The sequence below is a fragment of the Pipistrellus kuhlii genome, unplaced genomic scaffold, assembly GCF_014108245.1.
Source record: "Pipistrellus kuhlii isolate mPipKuh1 unplaced genomic scaffold, mPipKuh1.p scaffold_m20_p_7, whole genome shotgun sequence".
In the NCBI taxonomy this organism is placed as follows: Eukaryota; Metazoa; Chordata; class Mammalia; order Chiroptera; family Vespertilionidae; genus Pipistrellus; species Pipistrellus kuhlii.
Genome location: NW_023425573.1, coordinates 16,818,315 through 16,838,765, shown reverse-complemented (window position 1 = coordinate 16,838,765; position 20,451 = coordinate 16,818,315). Strand labels below are relative to the sequence as shown.

The 20,451-nt window shown below is 38.0% G+C and overlaps 1 protein-coding gene across 7 annotated transcripts in view; it reads left to right on the top strand.

Moving 5' to 3' along the window:
• Nucleotides 1–12: 12 nt before the first annotated feature.
• GLS (glutaminase) overlaps nt 13–20,451 on the top strand; it is a 61,536-nt gene continuing 41,097 nt past the window's right edge. For 5 of the 7 annotated variants that reach the window (XM_045575286.1, XM_036422114.2, XM_036422115.2 and 2 more), the window contains exons 1-6: nt 16–646; nt 12,055–12,151; nt 12,497–12,618; nt 17,352–17,481; nt 18,207–18,286; nt 19,002–19,165. In XM_045575286.1, the coding sequence (XP_045431242.1) occupies nt 234–646; nt 12,055–12,151; nt 12,497–12,618; nt 17,352–17,481; nt 18,207–18,286; nt 19,002–19,165 (1,006 nt within the window). In that variant the 5' untranslated portion in view covers nt 16–233. Of the gene's footprint in view, nt 647–12,054; nt 12,152–12,496; nt 12,619–17,351; nt 17,482–18,206; nt 18,287–19,001; nt 19,166–20,451 lie in introns of all 7 variants that reach the window. The other 2 variants (XM_045575285.1, XM_036422111.2) reach the window with 2 other exon arrangements.

Sequence of the window (20,451 nt, the reverse complement as noted above, 5' to 3'; positions counted from 1 at the left end):
CAGCCTCAGTGCGCAGCCCTCGCCGGTGGGAGCAGCAGCAGCGGAGCCGGAGGCGGCCGAGTCGGTCTCGGAGGCGGCGGCCGCGGAGCGCCAACCCCACCCACGCCCACGTCGCGGGCCCTGTCCTCACTTGTCCTCTCGCCGCCCCGCGGGAGGACGGTCCCGGGAGAAGAGCGGCCGCCCACGCCCCGAGCATCTTTCCCCGTCGAGCCGGCGCGGGCTGAGCGGGCGGCATGATGCGGCTCCGAGGGTCGGCTCTGCTGCGGGACCTCCTGAGGCCGCCCGCCGCCGCCGCCAGCGCGGCCCTGAGGCGGGCGCAGCCCCTCGCCACGTTCCACCGGCGAGCCTGGGGTGGGGGGCCCGTGGCCGCGGGCTCCGCTGCCGCCGCGCGGCTCTGCCCGCGGTGGGGCGGGGGCGGCCGGCTGGCGGGGCCCGGCGCCCGGGGCCTGTCCAGCTCGCCCTCCGAGATCCTGCGGGAGCTGGGCAAGGCGGGCGCGCAGCAGCCGCAAGACCCGCAGCCGCAGGACCCTCAGCCCGGGGCGTCGCCGCCCGCCGCCCCGCCGGCGCCCGGCCCCAAGGACGGCCCCGCGGACACGGACGCGTTCGGCCACGGCGAGGCCAAGGAGCTAGCGGCCTCCGGCGAGAGGTGAGTGTCTCCGCGAGGCGGGGCCCGCGGCCGGGCGCGGCCGGTTGCGGGGCGGGATGGGCGCGGAGACCGGCGGAAGAGAAAGAAAGAGATGCCGGGCGGCCTGCGCCGTCTGCGCCATGTGATTAGGCCCGGCCGCGCCCCAGCCGCCGCCGCCCGCGCCCCTTCGCGGGCCCCCACTTCCCTTCCCGGCCGGGCGCCGGCCGGCCGGCCGCCCGCCCGCCCGCGGGGAGCCGCCGAGGGGCCGGGGGCATGGCCTGGCGCTGCGTGTCCGCGCCCCCCGCTGGGGCTGCAGCACCCGGGCTCCCGCCCAGGCTTCGCGATTGATGCCCCCGGACATCCCCGCCGGCTGACATTCAGGAGCCGGGCGTGGGACGAAGCCCAGCTCCTCCCGGACTCGTCGCTTTTCCAGGCTCCAGTGTCCTCCGCCTGCCCTCCTCCCATCGCTGCCTCCATCTCTCTGGAAACCTAAGGTGGCCGAGCATTCTCGCTGTTTCCAGAGTGGAAATATTCAGGTCTGCGTAGAGCCATCTGGGGCGCCGGAAATAAGGTTTCCGAAAGGAGATTAGGGGCAAGAGGGTCATGTGGCCTAGGAGCCGGGGCTCGCGGTCCGGACCACCTGTTCGCCCTGGGGACCACCGGCGTTGGCCTGCCGGATGCGCTGCATGAGATGGGCGAGGTTTTTTTTTTTTTTTTTGGTTTTTCTTAAGGTTAGAGTAAGGAAGACGACATTTGGCCGGTAAAACACTAACTGAAAAATTAAAACAGTGATAGGATGTGAGCTCATCTATACCGCACAGCCATTTAGTCTTCAAATAAACCTGGTTTTCCTTTCCCTGTTTGGGAAGCAGTTCCCCGGGTATTTTGTCCTGTGTAACAGAAGTGGACACAACCCGTGTTTTCTTCATGCCCTGCTATTTTTCTAATACTGTACTGACATTATCTCCAGCCCCATACTACCTTAAGTCAAACTGAAAGTGTGATTCTTAATCCTTTCCATCTCAGGTCAGCTTAATGTTTCCTGTAATGGAAGCAGGCACCTTCTTAAAACATTCCAAGCTAAAGTTGTTTTCCCAAACTGGAAGAAAAATGTTATTTATTTATTTATTTTAAATCACTTGATGATGGGCAAAGTCTGGTATTTCATGATGATGACGTGCTACAGAGTAGCCTTAGGACCTTGGGCACATCATTTAATACCTTCAGTTAGATGACTCACATCCCTTCAAGATCTAAAAAGCTAGACTTTTGTTAAATTTCCACCTCTTTGTGGTTTTTTTTTTTAAGGGACTAGAATGGGTATGCTTAATCTCATGTTACCTTTATCATCTGGTTTACCAGACGTGTAACTACTTTAAATAGTTGTACTCAAAGTCACAGAATGGCAAAATGCAATTACTGGCATTTAAAATGGTATATAATACCATTAACTTTGAAACCCTGGCAATGACTGAAACCCTATTTTGACTAATACCTACTGACAACCCCTTCGCAAATGTCCTCCTAGTCTCCCCAGACCTCAGAGAAAATCCGCCTGGGCTAGGGATCCATCAAGATTATTTGCTCAGATGCCCTGGAGTTTGAGTGATCAGTAAGAGAGTCTTGTTTACCTCATTTAAAAGTTTGGAGAAATAGGCTAGACTGGTTCAGGTACTATAGTTACAGGCATACCTTGCAGACCACTGTAATAAAGCAAATGTTGCACTAACAAGCAAGTTCTAATCTTTTCGTTGGTCAAGAAATCTTTTCTTGCCTTCAGTTTGTAAAAACAAAACAAAAGCAGCACCACCTCAATACCTAGTGCAATAAAGCTAAATGCAATAAAGTGAGGTATGCCTAGATCCTGATAGTTTTCCAATCAAGGATTTCAAGAGTGAATGCCAGCTGTCTCCAGTTTACATTTAAAGTGAAGAGCACTGGCTTGAGATCGTGGAAAAGATTTTTTTTTTTTTTTATCTAGTTAAAGATCCTTTTTTCTGAATGTTCTGGTTTCCAGTTGTAGCTTTCCTCCTTTCCCTTTGCCTTATTCTGGGAGGCTTCCCATTGATTTTGTTATCCTTTCTGGTGCTCAGCTTCCAAAGCATAGGTCATCCTTCCAGCCGCAAACCACCTGGAATGCCAGTCCTCACTCAGGACTGCCAGGTTTTATGGAGGGTTATTAAAAGAAATAGCCAAGTGAAAAGCGAGTTAACGTTTTGTAAAGGGCTTCCTTAGAACAGTGTTTGGCATGTGTTGTATACAACATAACTGTTTATTCAACAGAATGAAATTGCTTGTTCATTGTACAACCTGACAAGGACATTGGCCTTTGAATTTTAGGACTACTCTTAAATATCTCATGGAAAATGGAATGATCTTTGCTCAGTTTTCCAAGTAGTGCTCTTATTTAATTGTTTCTGTCATTCTCTTATTTTGAAAACTACTTTACTTGGCTCTCGTTTTTTAAGTTGTTGCTTGCTTTCCTGCCTCTCAGGGTTTGCTCCCTGGGTAAGCCCTGAGCCTGGGGCCTTGGCTGCTTTGCTGTTTGTCTACCTTCTCAAGAACATACCCTTTTCTCAGCTTTGACACATCATTTTCGTGTAGGTAATTCCATCTCTCCTCCAAGCTGTTCTCTCACATTTACCTCCACAGAGCAGACAACCTCGCATCCATTCTTTTGTCTCATTTCAACCTATTTTGCATACTGTTTCGAGAATAATTATAGACTTTTAATTTAAAAAAGTCACTGTCCTTTCAGAAAACCAATATGGACTGGAATGAGTGTTAAAAGTCACAGAGCATGCTATCGTATTAAAGATTCTTCATTAACCTTTATACCAATGCTTGTTCTACGTGGTCATTTTTATCACAGTGTTTCTTTGTCAAGCGTGCCATGCTTCGTTTCTATGAAGCCTAGAAGTGTGTATATTCTAGGTCCCTGGGAAGGATTTGCAAGTGAGAACAGGGCATTTTAAGTTACTTTTTGTTGAGCAATTTATTTTTTAATTAGAAAGGAAAAGAGATATAACAGAAGGACCAGGCTGGGAAAATATCACAAGTATGCTCTTTAGAAAATAGGTAATTCAGACAGGGTACAACTTTGAAAGTATTCCATTAAAATACCAGTGAGATCATTTTTACTCTATCAGATTGGCAGACTTGTTAAGTTAAATCAAGTGATGCAAAGATTATGGGAAGTAGGAACTCTTATGTTGCTGGTAGAAGTATAAATTAGTTCAGCTATTTTAGGAGGGCAGTTTGGTAGTATCTTGTTAAAAATTACGTACCTATGTGCAATAATTGCATGTTTGCTCATCTATACAAAGTCACGGCACTTCAAAAATATTTTAAAAATTGGAATAATTAAAAATACTATATTAAAAAGTGAAAGTGACAGCAAAAGTGATTTCCTCTATCTTCAGATACTGTGATTTTATTTTGGAAATTCATATTTAAAAAAAAAAATGTTTGATTTCAGAGAGAAACATCAATGATGAGGGAGAATCATTGATTGGTTGTCTCCTGCACGCCCCCTACTGGGGAACAAGCCAGCATCCTGGACCTGTGCCCTGACCAGAATCAGACAGAGATCTGGTTTATAGGTAGCTGCCCAACCATCGAGCAACACTGGCCAGGCTGGAAGTTCATATTTTTAATAAATGGAAAGCAAAGGCCCTAGGATCATAATATTCTATTGAGGATTGAATTTCAAAGTAAGGTTAAATACTTATGCATTGAATAAACATTGAATTAGGTCTATAGAACAATACTGATAATAAAGTTGAGATGATATTTAGCAGATATAGATAATATATTTTGGAATTTTAAAAAACCATCTGTTGACATAGATGACAAATTCTATTATGATCGTTTAATTATTTGCTTTTTTTGTAAAAGGGAACATATTTTCAGTTCACAAGCTAAAATCAAATTGAAAGTACAGTTAATTTTGAGATTAAATATTTTTTTCATTGAACCTCAGTCATTTTATTTGTGATTTATTATACTAAAAATTTTTACTGGTTATCAGTGAGCTTAAGTTTTGTTTTAATGGCATCATCACATATAACATTTTTTGCTGCCTAATGTTTACATTAAACCACACATCCAGTTAGCCATGGATATATCAGTATACGATCTGTAATTAACAAACTACATGTTACTAATTAATGTTTAGGTGAAGTTCACTGATAGAGAGCATGAATTAGACCCTGAAATTTAGTTTCCTTGAATTTTAACTTCTAGTTTCCAGGCTTGACTGTTTTACAGAGATTCTGTGTACTTCAGAATCAAGTAATTCATGATAGGACTACCAAATAGAATTTAATCTTTGTGTGTGTGTGAGGCAGTATGTAGGGAAAGTAATTGGGGAGTAGGGCATTATTTTAGTTTGGAAGAAATAGAGGTCACCTTGAAGACAAATTTGTTGCAGATATTTGTGGGTTACTTTGAGATTTACAAAGTTATTTGAAACCAGTAAAAAGCCTCACCACTACTTCCTTCTTACAGTATTGAGGTAAAGTAAAATTATGTCTATAGAAACTGAAAGTCTAGTTGTAGAATTTGCATTCTTTAAGGAGCTCAATCTTTAAATTCTATTTAAACCAAGGAGTTGCCCATCATTTTCTAAAAATTTGTCTTTATTGTTGAAAATATTATAGATGTCCCCTTTTCCCCCCAATGATCCCTTGTCTGTGCCTTTTCACCCTTTAAGTCATTTGCTATTAAGAGGAATGCTTACCCAGTCACCATGGCTGAGGGGTTGAGCCTATGAAACAGGAGGTCACAGCTTGATTCCTGGTTGGGGCACATACCTGGGTTGTGTACTGGATCCTCAGTGTGGGGTGTGCAGGAGGCAGCTGATCAATGATTTTCATCATTTATGTTTTTATCTCTCTCTAAAATCAATAAAAACCTATTTTTTAAAAAGAGAAATTCCTAAGAAAGCCTAATGAAATTACATATTAACAAAAATAGTTACTAATAATTGATATCTCTAAGTGAGATAAAGCACTTAAAGGTAGAGAGACTGTCAGTACGATGTTATCCTGGATTCGACAAAGGTGTAAAATTGCTTTGGTTATGAAACAGTGCATATGAGTCATTGCTGCACTTGTGATTTTTCTGACCACCTACAGTGGTAGCAGCAAAATGTTAATGTAAGCTTGGCTTCCTTTGGGAAGGATCTCTGGTTGGTATGTAACATTATTGCTTACTAAAATAAGTGAAAATGCTAATTTTAAAACAGAACTATTGATATTGCATAATGAACAAAAAGTTAGTAGCCTTCAGGATTTAGGAATATTTTTTGCATACTAATTTCTGGTGCAGGCCAAAGAAAATTTTAAAGTTGTCATGTTGCTGAAATCAGTTTGGCTCAATGGATAGAGCGTTGGCTTGTGGACTGAAAGGTCCCAGGTTCGATTGCGGTCAAGGGCATGTACCTTGGTTGTATGTACCAAGGGCATGTACCAGTGGGGGTGTGCTGGAGGCAGCTGATCGATGTTTCTCTCTCATCGATATTTCTGACTCTCTATCCCTCTCCCTTCCTCTCTGTAAAAAAATAAAATGTATTAAAAAAAATAAAGATGTCATGTTGCTGAGGTTATTTTGAGTACAGACTTTCTGAACAATAGTTTTTAAACTGTATGAAGAGCTTTAAATATATTCATACCTTTTTAGGAATATAGGGTAGCAAAGTAAGCTGAGGTATAGGAAGAATTATTTACTAATATTTTGGTGCAGTATTATGCATATTGGAGAAACTCGGGAAAAACCTGTGTTCCACATTAGTGGAGTTAAATTATGGTACATCCACATGCCTCCCTCTGCCCCTTCCACTGTTAGACTTAAAGCTGTGTATGTGGACAAATGGCCATCTGCTGATAGAACAGCCTGGTTATTTCCTCACTGAAAGTTGGCTTTTGCTCTTCTTTAGCTTGCTCTTGAATACATTTCAATAAAATCCAATCAGAACAGCAGCCCTAATTTAATTTAATCTCATCCTCACTTAGTACAGGATGCAGTTTCAACAAGACAGAACAGAAATTTAATCAGGTAACATTTTCAAGGGTAAAACTGGATTTTTGTCAAGGAAGCTGTAGGCTTAGGGCAGCTGCCCACCATGGCCTGCTTTTCGTTAGGCCTCCCCACGTAGTTCCTTCTGGACTGGTGAGGCCCACCATGCGCCCCTGAGCTTGTCAGGCTTAGTGTGTGGCTCCTTTGTCCACACACAGAGGGTAGAATCTAGAACTTTGAACCAAGGACCAACTTTGCAGGACTAATTCTGGCCAAGCCACTTGTGTGTGATGTTGGACATGCTGCTTGACTTTGAGACTGTCCTATCTGTTAATTGGGGACAGTTTTACCCAGCTTGCTTTACTGTTGAAGGGTTTTAAGATAAAAGAACAGAAAGTCCTTTAAAAAAAAAAAAATCTGTTAGCCGAAACTGGTTTGGCTCAGTGGATAGAGGGGTGGACTGAAGGGTCCCATGTTTGATTCCGGTCAGGGGCATGTACATTGGTTGCAGGCACATCCCCAGTAGGGGGTTTGCAGGAGGCAGCTGGTCAATGTTTCTCTCTCATTGATGTTTCTAGTTCTCTATCCCTCTTCTTTCCTCTCTGTAAAAAAATCAATAAAAGATATTTAAAAAATAAAAACAAAAAAATGTGTTACATATTTATATTACTTTTTATTCTCACTCAAGGATATGTTTTTATTGATTTTTAGAGAGAGAGAGGTAGGTGGAGAGAGAAATACTCATCAGTTGCCTCCCATACACGCCTCAACCCAGGATTAAACCGTAACCTTCTTTGGTGTACAGGACAGTGCTCCACCAACTGAGCCCCTCTCTCTCAAATCAGTCAGTAAACATTTTTAAAATTAAAGATCACTTGGGGGTGGTAGTTTCTTCTAACCCTGAAAATTAGGTATTTTAATGGACACATAGGTAGTGACCGGCACCGTAATTCATACATTCTATGCTCTGTTTATTACTGCTCCTTATAAACACCAGTGAGTGCGTACCTTCATTGCTTTGGTGGTTCTATTTCCTTTGCCCGAAATTCCCGTTTGCTGCCATGTTTCCAGCTGCTGCCCATCTTGCAAGTGTAGCTCAGATTCCACATCTTCTCAAAAAGGTTGGCCTTACTGGACGCCAGTGAAGTACTTTTCAGTGATTCGATTCCATAGTCCCTTTATTATAGTTCCTCCTTACGTACGTGTTCTACTTCATTTAGGTTGTAAGCAGCAATTAATAACACTCTACATGTCATGGATGGCAGTTAAATACATGGGAATTTTTTCACTTTTTAACAAAAATCATTTGTTATTTTAGGCAGGTATTTTGTGAGGGGAAAGTAGGGGAAGGAATGGAAAAAAGGAACAAAGTGATGGATGTTGAATAGATCTTAAAGGGAGTGGGGGGGAGTAAAAGGAAAAGAATAAAAAGGTATGAAATGGGCCTTTCTTTGGGTTTATTAATCTATGTATATCTTATTTTCGTTTCTGAGTGTCATAACCATTTTATGTTTTTCCCTAGGGTATCTGGAGGGATCACTCGGGTTTATTAATAATTGATGTTAGTTTGAAAGCCTGCTATAATCTTTTTTGTCATTAAAACTTAAAGACTTCTCAAAGGATTTTCTACTTAATATATACGTTACTGAAAACTACGTTTTTAGTTTTTGAATTTTAATAGCAAAATATATTATTGTGAAGTGTTGCTACAAAGCCAAGTTCAATTTAGGGAGAAAAAAGGGACAAGAAAAGGTATTTGTAGTAATTTCTACCTGGTTGAAAGTTTGGTGAGAATCTGTACATTGATTTGTTCACCAGATTGTTGAAGCTAACAGTCTCTGATCAGGCTCTGAGCTTTTAAAGGCCTACATAGGTAATGAGGGAGAAAAAAAGGAAAGGAATGAAAAGGTATGAAACAGGATTTTTCTTTGGATTTATTAATCTGTACATCCTATTGTAGTTTCTGAGTGTCATAAACTAATTTTTATTTTTTAATTAATTTTGACCATTTATTTTGTGAGGTATTTTTAAAAGATGATTTAGATCTCCCCTGTGGATAAAAATTAGTCTCTTCCTTAAAAGCAAGTAAAAATTTACTTCTTTTGGTAGGGAATAACATAATCACATTAATTTTTTTGCACTATGGTACCGTAAGGTAAGAAGTATATTTTATTGATTTCTTTTTTATAGAGAGGGACAGAGAGTTAGAAACATCAATGAGAGAGAAACATCGATCAGCTGCCTCCTGCACACTCCCCACTGGGGATGTGCCTGCAACCAAAGGTACATGCCCTTGACTGGAATTGAACTTGGGACCCTTAAATCCACAGGCCAATGCTCTATCCACTGAGCCAAACCAGTTAGGAAAGAAGTGTATTTCTATTTTATGTTATTTATGTAGCTTTTAGTGAAAGCAAAAAACCATTTACTGATGTGATAAATACATGGAAAGCTTATTCTGCAAGGTTTTTTTTTTAATTACCACTGTCATTTATTTGACAAACCATTTTCTGTAAATAATCTGTGTGTTATTTTTCACTGACTTTTTTGACAGCTAGCTCAATTTTCCTTTAAAAATTAAGTCATTAGTATTGTTGAACACTTTAATGGTTTTACATCAGGTTAAGACCAAGAAACATTGTACTTTATATAAGTAATAATAACTAGTAAGTTTGGTAGTCAGAATATCTAGTGGCTAACGGTTTGAAATAAGAGAAACCCTTCTCTGCCACTATGCAGTCTTGGGAAGTTTCATATGTCTGAGCCTCTATTTCCTCACCTTCTAACAAATAATAAATTTATTGAGCTTCTATGTACCCAGAACCATAATGTATTTTGGGTAATAATAGTACCTTCTGTTATAAAATTGTTGGAGGCATTCATTACATTAGACAGAATGCATGCTCTGAGAATTTATAACACAAAGTGATTGGTAAATGTTAGCTCTTATTTTTAAAATATCGCAAATACATTTTTAAAAGTTTTAAGAGCCAAAATTGTTTCAGGGAATAATTATATATCCAGGATATGTCATTAAATTAGGGTATGTGTGTGTGTGTTTGTTTTTAAACGTTGGCATGAAATTCGTATATTTTTAAGGTTGACTTGAAAAACTAAAAGTTGTAACATCTTTGAACACACCTGTAAATTAAAATCAACTTTAACATTTTAGGAAAAACTTTATAATTGCATGTATAAATGTATATGCTTTGTGGACCAACTCCATATTCTATTGTTTTTTTAAGATAGAAATATATGGATCACTAATAATAGGGAAGTAATTATGTTAAGTAATAACTAAATACATGTGGTCAGTCATATTAAAGTATTGAGAACATATTTGGACACCTGGAAAAGCTTTTCTTTTTTTTTCTCCTTTTTTAAAATATGTTTTTATTGGTTTTAGAGGGTGAGAAACATCCATGAGAGAGAACCATCAATCAGCTGCCTTCAATATGCCCCCTACTGGAGGATGGAGCCCATAACCTGGGCATGTGCTCTGGAATAATGCTTAGCCAACTGAGCCATAGCAATCAGGACGAAAAGCTCCTTTTAACAGTATAAAAACACAATTTTTAAACATCCTTATGCTGTGTGATAGTTTATTTTACAAGTGTAATTATAGGATTTTCCTATACCTATAATGGCTAGTCCTGAACTGACTTAATGTTAATGTCTGAATTTAAGGAAAGAAGTATTCCCTCCTTACTTTTTTTAAAATATATTTTACTGATTTTTCAGAGAGGAAGAGAGAGGGATAGAGAGTTAGAAACATCAATGAGAGAATCGATCAGCTGCCTCTTACACACCCCCTACTGGGGATGTGCCCGCAACCAAGGTACATGCCCTTGGCCGGAATCGAACCCGAGACCTTTCAGTCCGCAGGCCAACGCTATATCCACTGAGCCAAACCGGTCCGGGCTCTCTCCTTCCTTTCTAATTTTCTCTCTTGCTTTCTTGAAATACCGGTTAAAGTCTTTTCCAGAATATTTCATATACACACACATATAAGTATCTACACAAATGTATATATTTCACCCCCATTTTGTTAAATAGTGATGGGTGGGGAATGGCTTAATCTGTCTTAGATCTGTAATCCTTATAACATCACTATAATGCTTATGATAGAATTGTTGGGACAGAATAATGAAACATGTTATTTTCCGTTTTGGGGCTCCCCAAAAAAGACATTTATAGGTTCGTTGTAGTTTATTTACTTGAAACTCGCTTTTCTTTTTCTTTTTTAACTTTATTATTGATTTGAGAGAGGGGGAGGAACACAGAGAGAAAACAACTTGTTCCACTTATTGATGCACTAATTGGTTGCTTCTTGTATAGTAGTTCCTGACTGGGATCAAACCCTCAACCCTGGTGTATCAGGACAAGGTTCTAATCAACTAAGCTACCTGACCAAGGCCTACTTGAAAGCTTTTCAATGATTAGGAAAAACTCCTTTCTTGTTTAAAAGTTTGATCATAGCATCTTATTATATTAACTAATCAGTTAATTAAGATTTTAATGTATACTTACGGTAAAATTTTTATTCTTACAGTCTTTATGATTTGTGGCTTTTGATCTGATATGTAAGCCTAGAACACTTTAGAACTAGTAACTGTAACTACTACCATCAGTTGAGTACTTATCTCTGGCAGGCAGTGTTCTAAAGATATTGAATGAGTCAACAATAACTCTGAGATCTCCTTTTCTCGGATGAGGAAACAGAATCACAGAGAGGTAACTCAGTTTAAGTATTATAGCCAGGATTCAAGAACTTTTGTGCTCATCTTTCCTAGCCAGGATTCAAGAACTTTTGTGCTCATCTTTCCTATCCAATACATATTGTAATTTCTCTTTCCCTTAGATTTTACAATCAGGTTAAATATTTGAATAACTACAATAGATGCCTGATGCACAAAATTCATGCAAGAGTAGGCCTGCCTTCACTCGCAGCCCCAGCTTCCTCTGGAAGGTTGTCCAGAAGGACGACCCGTCTAATTAGCATATTATGCTTTTGTTATAGATATGTAAATATAGTCATACATTTTTTTAAAAAAGAGCAGCATTTTGACAACTTGCCCGAACATTCGCTGAGCTCTGTAATTAATATTGGATGGTTGTATTGTGCAGGAAGGTACACCATACATAACAGATGGCTAGGCATTAGCACAACTAGAAATGGTCATCAAGATTTTAAAACCTGGGATTAAAAAATATCTGTATTTAAGAATGAATCATTATTGTTTTTCAGTGTGGTTTCAGTAATACTGGTTTAATATAAATCGGCACTTAAAGTTGTCTTGATGAGTAGATCAGTTCAGCCTGGTTCAATGAATATTTAATAATGGATATAGCTAAAATCCTTTAGAATGTTCACATGAGGATTAATTTTCTCTTCTCTTTTTCCCCTTTAGTAAAATAAAACAGGGTCTGTTACCTAGCTTGGAAGACTTGCTGTTCTATACAATTGCAGAAGGACAAGAGAAAATACCTGTTCATAAATTTATTACAGTAAGTTTTTATACTTCTCTAAAACTTTTTAAAAATCAGCAGTACTGAATCAATACAGAAATATTGAAATGTAGTCTTAAAGGTTATTTGACATGTAGATTCTGACTGACACTATTTCTCTTGTTTTCAAATTTTCATTATGCTCATTTCAAGGTTAATCAGTGAAAGAAAAAGAATGAGAAACTTATCCACAAAGTGTGTAATAGTGACAATAAAATTCCGTATACTATATATTTAGGTCCTGGGTAGAAGTGTTTTATATACAGGAATAAAAACTTGTAGTTGAAAAAAGCGTATACATTATTTGCACTATATATTTACAAACTCTTATTTTTTTAAAAACAGGCACTCAAATCTACAGGATTGCGAACATCTGATCCCAGGTTGAAAGAGTGTATGGATATGTTAAGATTAACTCTTCAAACAACATCAGATGGTGTCATGCTAGACAAAGATCTTTTTAAAAAGTAAAAATTTCTGCCAAACATTTAATGGTGATTGCTATGCTATATGGTGATTTTTATTTTATAACAAAATTGCTTCGTTTAAAGCCAGTGCTTCCTGTGTAATTGAAACAAAGGGGGGGGGGGATTTATAAACATCAGTTGTTTGAAAATCTTGGGGCACATGAAGGTTTCCTAATACATTGGGGCTATTGTATACTTTTCTGTGAAACTGCTCTAGAAAAATGTAGCCTTGGATACTTCCAATGGAAAGTATCTGGGGATTGCATTCACTTGACATAGAGCCGCCTCTTTGTCCTGCGTGGCTTACATTGATCTCCACTTCACCTGATTGTCTTGCGGCTGTCTCAGCATGGTCTCTGCTTCCTTCTCACAAGGTGACTTAGAGGACATCATAAAACGAGAAGGCTTCAGATAGCTGGTATTCCTAAGGCCTACAGTTCTTCTTTGTCTGTTTTTCTCCTCTCTTTAGTTGTATTAATACATAGGCTTTTGACTATTTTCATTTTCCTCAAATATTTAAAAACTAAAGATGACCCTCCATTGGGTAGATTGAGCACATTTTTTGCTTCCCTATACATGCCTATGTATTATTTATCATCATTAATGTGTCCCTACTAGTCTGGTTACTTATAATGATTTAATGAACAGCATGGTGTAATGGTATTTTAAACTACTAATGAAGTGGGAAGCAGTATAAACTTGTCCACACTACAGTAAGACATTGGCTTTTTTTCAGACCATAGGATTAGGTTGAAATCCCAAAGAATTCCAGTATCGCCTTTGAAAATTTATTTGTATGTCTGTATGTATTTATCTTTTATTTTCTTATGGGGATTGGATGATTTATTCTAGATATCTCCTGGGAATATCCTAGAGTTCTAAGTTTTCTACAGGTGTGAGGATTTTTTTTTTTAATATATATTTTATTGATTTTTTACAGAGTGGAAGGGAGAGAGATAGCTAGAAACATCGATGAGAGAAACATCGACCAGCTGCCTCCTGCACACTCCCCCACTGGGGATGTGCCTGCAACCAATGTACATGCCCTTGACCGGAATCAAACCCGGGACCTTTCAGTCGGCAGACCGACGCTCTACCGCAGAACCAAACCAGTTTCGGCAGGTGTGAGGATTTTTAACTGAGATCCTTCACAGTTTCTGGCCTGCTGGAAAGCATTGCTGACAGTTTGGGACTATCTTTTTACCACAAGGTTCATGATTCTGTTAATTCAGTTGACCGAATAAAGTATAAATTTTAGTTCCGTTTGGAATTGGGATTAGGAATTTTGAGTCTTCAAAATCTGCTTCTTTGTGGCGAGAAGGAGGTAATTTCTATTAGCTATACCTTTGCAGTGAAGACTATTTTGTTTTTAGTGTTTATGAGCTCTCACCTTTGAGATGCTCACCTGGCATATCTGAGAATGAAGTTGTCAGAGAGATGGTAGGTAGACCTGTTGATAATAGCAGTGAGGATTTGCTTTGAAATTTTAAGTGAAAGCAGCATTTCACACTTGTTTAGTACTGCTCAATAAACATGTTGCTATGTTTAATCTGAAATTAAAAGTACCATATTTTTTCGGACCGTAAGACGCACCGGACCATAAGACGCACCAGTTTTTAGAGAAGGGAAATGAAGAAAAAAAGATTCTGAAACAAATAGTGTCCTAAAATATTTTATGTGCATTAAAACCCAACATCACAGTCATAAACACATGTAATCAACCCTGTAAAGTAAACAGCAGCATTTAGAACCATTTTAGAGCCGGGCAAGCACACAGAGACCACACAGAGCCAGGCAAGTAAAAAAACTTTTTTTTTAAAGTACATGTGTAGGCTATATTTGGACCATAAGACGCAGGGACTTTTTCCCCCCACTTCTGGGGGGGAAAAAGGGCGTCTTATGGTCCGAAAAATACAGTAATTTAAGTACATTGATTATAAATCCAGGGAACATAATTAAATTTTTCTGCCCATAATTACATAAAAAACAACAACCATTATTTTAAACACTAACAATTTAACAAAATTGGTTATTGTGATATAGGCAGTTCCCAATAGGACAGATGTATACTAGTTTGTAAGCAGGCAGAAAAGCCTTAAGTCTGTAGGCATAAGGGTTGTTCTTTCCAGCCCTAGAATGAGTTGATTTTAAACTGCTGAAAATTAACCTTTTCAAAATAAGTTTTCTAGTTAGTGTTGCCAGAAACAACGATTTCACCTCCATGCAGGTGGGAATGAGATGGTATAGTGGAACTCATTTCCCCAGAAAATAATTTATAAAGATTTTATTGAAGTCAAGAATTTTGATGAAAATACATTTTTGGTTAAGATATTTAGCCTTTGAGGATAATCTGAGAAACACCTATTATGCATGACTTAAAAAAAAATGATTTTAGAGAAGAATGGAGAGGAAGAGAGTTAGAAACATCAATGATGAGAGAGACGTCAAACTGCTGCCTCCTGTACACTCCACACTGGGGATTAAGCCTGAAACCCAGGCATGTGCCCTGACGGAATCTAACCGTGATCTCCTGATTATAGGACAATGCTCAATCACTGAGTCGTGCTGGCAGGCTTTTTTTTTTTTTTTTTTTTAATGGGAAAGTTAGTTCTGAGCATATTGTTTGGAGTATAGTCTATTTGAAAGTTGGAGACTGTCTGTTAGTCAATTATTTTTAATGCCAGTAACCCAATTTATGTTGAAAATGAATGCTATATTCATGCATTTTTAACCATATAAGTATTAGAATTAATTTTATGTGTAATAATTTTTTGGTCTATTCTCTTTTTGGGAGGGAATGAATCTTTGCATTTATAAAATGTTTTAATTTTCTTTAGAAAATTCATGGTTATTTTACTTTTGTAAAATATTGGCATACATTACAGTTGTTAATAATAAACACTTAAGGGGGGGGAGTGATTATTATTCCCAGTTTGCAGATGAGAAAACTGAACAAAGCATGAGAAAGATGTGACCTGCTGACCTGTATAAGGACTTCCTCCTCATAGTTCATTTTAAATAACTTCTAATTATAGATTCATTCCATCTATATTAAAATAACTCCCAAAAAAATATTTGCTCTTTGGAATGTTCATTCTTATGCAATTAGGCACACTTCTGAGTTTAAAATCGCTTCTGTTGGTCACATAATTCACTAGTTAAGGCTGTCACTATTGCTTTACCAGCACTTTCTTATAAAGAAAAAAGAAAAAGAAAACCAACTTTACTGACTACACAGTTTTGTTAATTATAAAGCCTTTTAAAAGTGCTGAAAATTTTAAATAGTTAAAATAGTTGGTAGTAGGTTAATAATTTAAATTTGTTTGGCAGTTCTTATTTTCTTATGTATAATTTCTTAAAAATAAGGATGTGTATTTGTTTTGATACAGCTTCTGCGATTTAAGATCAGGAATTGTCTTAACTTTTCTGCAGAGTATTGTACTCAGTATATTTCTTGGAACTCTTCATGTACAAATTGAATTGCTATTTGAAATATATTGGTTGTTACAAATGGTGCCAAAATTTAATATTTTTATTTTTTAAATATTTTTTTACAGAGAGGAAGAGAGAGGGATAGAGAGTTAGAAACGTCCGATGAGAGAGAATCATCCATCAGCTGCCTCTTGCACACCCCCTACTGGGGATGTGCCTGAAAACAAGGTACATACATGCCCTTGACCGGAATCGAACCTGGGACCTTTCAGTCCGCAGGCTGATGCTCTATCCACTGAGACAAACCGGTTTCAGCCAAAATTTAATATTTTTAGAATAACATGATGGTATCAAAAAAATTTATCAAAATTTACTGAAATAATACTTGTTATCTCTGGAGTAGCAATTATTTCTACATATATAGGTTAATAATGGAAAATAGGACTATAATTTCTTATTGGGGCATATCATTATCATTGCAAACCTATGTTGTTTTATATCTTTTTAATTTTGTTGATCAAGTGAATATATATTCTGAATTTTTATTGTTAAAAGTGAGTATAATAATGTAATTACTTTAGTAAGTCAAATAATATAAATCGAATTATACTACATTATATATGTAATTTCATTTAAAATTCATTTACTTTATAAGTATTTTAATGCTATTTAAGAGACATTAATCTGACTAAACAAAGTTGATTTTATTTACAATTTTAATGATAGAAATGCAAAATTTTCAAAATGTAATTCAGGAAAAATATGTTAAAATACAAACTTCAGCTTTTTGGTAATACTAGTAAAGTTTTATAGGAATTAAGAGATTAAAGTCTAATTTTTGTTAACTAAATTCATGTTTAAAATAGTTTCATTTATTTTTAGAGAGAGATGGATGTGAAAGCGAAACATCACTTGGCTGGCTGCTGCATGTCCCTTACCAGGGATTGAGCCTGTAAGCAGGGCCTGGGATAATGCCCAACCAACTAAGCCACACTGGCCAGGGCTAAAAACCTGTTTTAGGTGGTCTTGATATTTAACTGGATAGAATGTTCTGTTATTTTAATCTTTGATATAATTTTTTGGGGCAGTCTAATTTATTTTGTTATCTTGTTCAATAGCTTATAAGCAACTCCCATGAAAGGCTGCTTAAAGGAAAGAAGCTATAGAAAGAATATAATTTCTAGAATTTAGTTTGTTGTATAAAATTAATTTATTGTTTAAATATTCTCCTAATACTGTTATTACCAAGTACACCTATGTGAAGGGCATTCAGTCAACTTATTTTTTCTCACATTCCACAGATGTGTTCAAAGCAACATTGTTTTGTTAACGCAAGCCTTTAGAAGAAAGTTTGTCATTCCTGACTTTATGTCTTTTACTTCTCACATCGATGAGTTATATGAAAGCGCTAAAAAGCAGTCTGGAGGAAAGGTAACATTTTAATGTGAATATTTTCCTAAACCAATCACTTAATAAATTCAACTCAACTTGAGGTATAGAGAGTCAAGTTGTTAGTTTTCTTGTGTTTTGCTAATTAAGAAATTTAAGTTAAATGAAGCCATTGGGTAAAGTATTTTAACATTTTAAATATTTGAGCTTGTTATTTTGACTAACAAGTAATCTAAGTTTATAAATTCTTGATTTTCAAATGATTGAGATGGCTTTTAAATCTTAAATAAAAAGCAACTTTACTGGGAATTTCTGCAGATATGATATTCTCAAACATTAAATATTTTTAGTTTTAAAAATCCTCTAAATAATACTAAGAGTTACTAATTTATTTCTTCATATTGAAAGATTTTAGACAATGAAACCCTACTGGTATGATCCTGATTAAAGAAATTCTCTATTTCTTTTCCTTACTAAAACATACTCAAATTCTAATTCCTCTTTTAGACTCTGTGCTTTCCTAGGAAGAGAGAGTACTTTGGAAAGCAGAAAGGATGGTGGAGACAGAGAAATGTAGATCTTAACCCGTAATTCTAAAAGCTATTGTGCCCTTAGTTATTTTGAATATTATTTATAAAAAACTACAAAGCCACTAAGTGCTATAAAATAAGTATTCATTGGTGGAAAGTAAATTGAGATGAAATTTTTGATAGACTAAAGTATTATATTCTTGTATTATATCTGTTAATTTCTAATATTTTGATTAGGTTGCAGACTATATTCCTCAACTAGCCAAGTTCAGCCCTGATTTGTGGGGTGTATCCGTCTGTACAGTAGATGGACAGAGGTAAGTTTCTTCAAATCCATGAAAACCACTAGTCATTTGTAAAGTATGAAGTCATTTGCAAAACATGCAGGATTTTATGACATTTATGAAAATTGTCTTTGGGAAATGCTCACACTACAGGCACAGCCACTGACAGATAAGGATTCTAGCAGAATTATAGAAAGGATAATGATGTGAGAATGATTTGATTTAAAAAAAACAACAATGAATTAAGGAGAGGCCCCTGGAAAAATGGATAAAGTTAGCAATATTTTTTAAGAATGATTTTTTTTTATTGTGCTGTGAATCAGACATAAAGATTTAGTTTTGTTTTTTAATATATTTTTTATTGATTTTTTTACAGAGAGGAAGAGAGAGGGATAGAGAGTTAGAAACATCAATGAGAGAGAATCATCGATCAGCCGCCTCTTGCACACCCCCCACTGTGGATGTGCCCGCAACCAAGGTACATGCCCTTGACCAGAATCGAACCCTTGAGACCCTTGAGTCTGCAGGCTGATGCTCTATCCACTGAGCCAAACTGGTTTTGGCTACCCTAATACTTTTAAGGTTTGGCTTTATTTGCACTGTTCCTCTTAAACATAGAATTATTTTTTAATATCTAAACTTGTGGTTGAATTATGGGGAAACCATTGCAAAGTAGCATTAACATGTAAAAATAACACTAGTGATTCCAGTCTATCTTAATTATTATTTAATCTTTTTTTTAAAATAGGCATTCTATTGGCGATACCAAAGTTCCATTTTGTCTTCAGTCCTGTGTAAAACCTTTGAAATACGCCATTGCAGTTAATGACCTTGGAACAGAATATGTGCATCGATATGTTGGGAAAGAGCCAAGTGGATTAAGATTCAACAAACTGTTTTTAAATGAAGATGGTAAGAATTATATAAAAGTTAATAAAAAAAAAAGATACCTTTACTATGTAAACCTAAGAGGGTCATTTTTTGGAGGGGGAAAAGTAAAAGCATTCATAATTTCATTTTTCATAGAACTCTCTGAACCAGTGAAATGTTTTAATCACCTGTTTTTTTAAGTGGTTTTTTTAGGCATCTCATATCACTGGAAAGTGGAATAAGGATAAGATGGGGTGGGGTCAGGGTAAGATTTTTACTTTATAATCGCATAGGGGAATAGCTTTATAGTAAAATCTCATGCTATCTGGGGTTTGCTATCAGAATTCATGGAGTGCAGCTGGTAGTGCTAGGTGTGACTGTTACTGTATGTTGGTAATTATTGAATATCTAAGCTAACGGATAGATATGCATAGGTGTCTATATTTCTGCTTTTGTATGTTGTACTAGGGGCCCAGTGCATGAATTCATGCACCTTGAAAGGAACTGAGGATTGCGAGGTTGCAGTAGGCACAAGGGCAGGTATCGGCCCATCCTCCCGTGCCTCCCAGTCGTGGCCCCCTGTCTGCTGGTAGCTCCATTCCTGCTGCTGCCCCCATGGGCTAGTAGTGCTAGGCCCACTTGCACCCGCTGCTGGCACGGAGCTGGTACTGTCAGCCAGTGCAAGTGGTGGCTGCTGCCCCCATCACCCCTTAGGAGCCAGGGGGAGATGGAGAAAGACCTCAGCAGGTGCGAGCGCCAGGGTGCACGGGAGGAAAGAATTTTCAGTAACCACCAGAGGCTCCACCCAATGACAGCAACCGTGCCACCTTGGGCTGGTGCCCCTACTCACCTCCACCATCCCGCTGTGGCTGATGCCTTCCATGCTCCACGCCCACCCCCTGGTGGTCAGCACTTGTCATAGTAACCGGTTGTTCAGTTGTTTGCCATTCACTCTGTTTGCATATTAGCCTTTTATTATATAGGATAGGATGGGACAGGAAAGGATATATTAGTTTTAAGTGGTGGCCCTGATTGAGATAGTGTTGCTTTTTCTGTTTTGTAACATTTAATATTTGAAAAAAGCTTTTTACGTTAAATAGACAACTAACAAGCTTTATTACTTTGTAGGGATCCAAAAGAAAAGGGAAAACAAAGGTAGTACTTTTGATCACTTAGCAGTTGGTGTTTTAAATCTACATATCAACCTATAGATTTGTTTCTATCTTTCAATCTTTCAAGCACATACTAGGTTCCTCATTGAGTAATTTAAGATAACTGAAAAAAGTGAGAGTGAGGGAATTCGGTAGTTGCAATAATGGTTTGGAGAA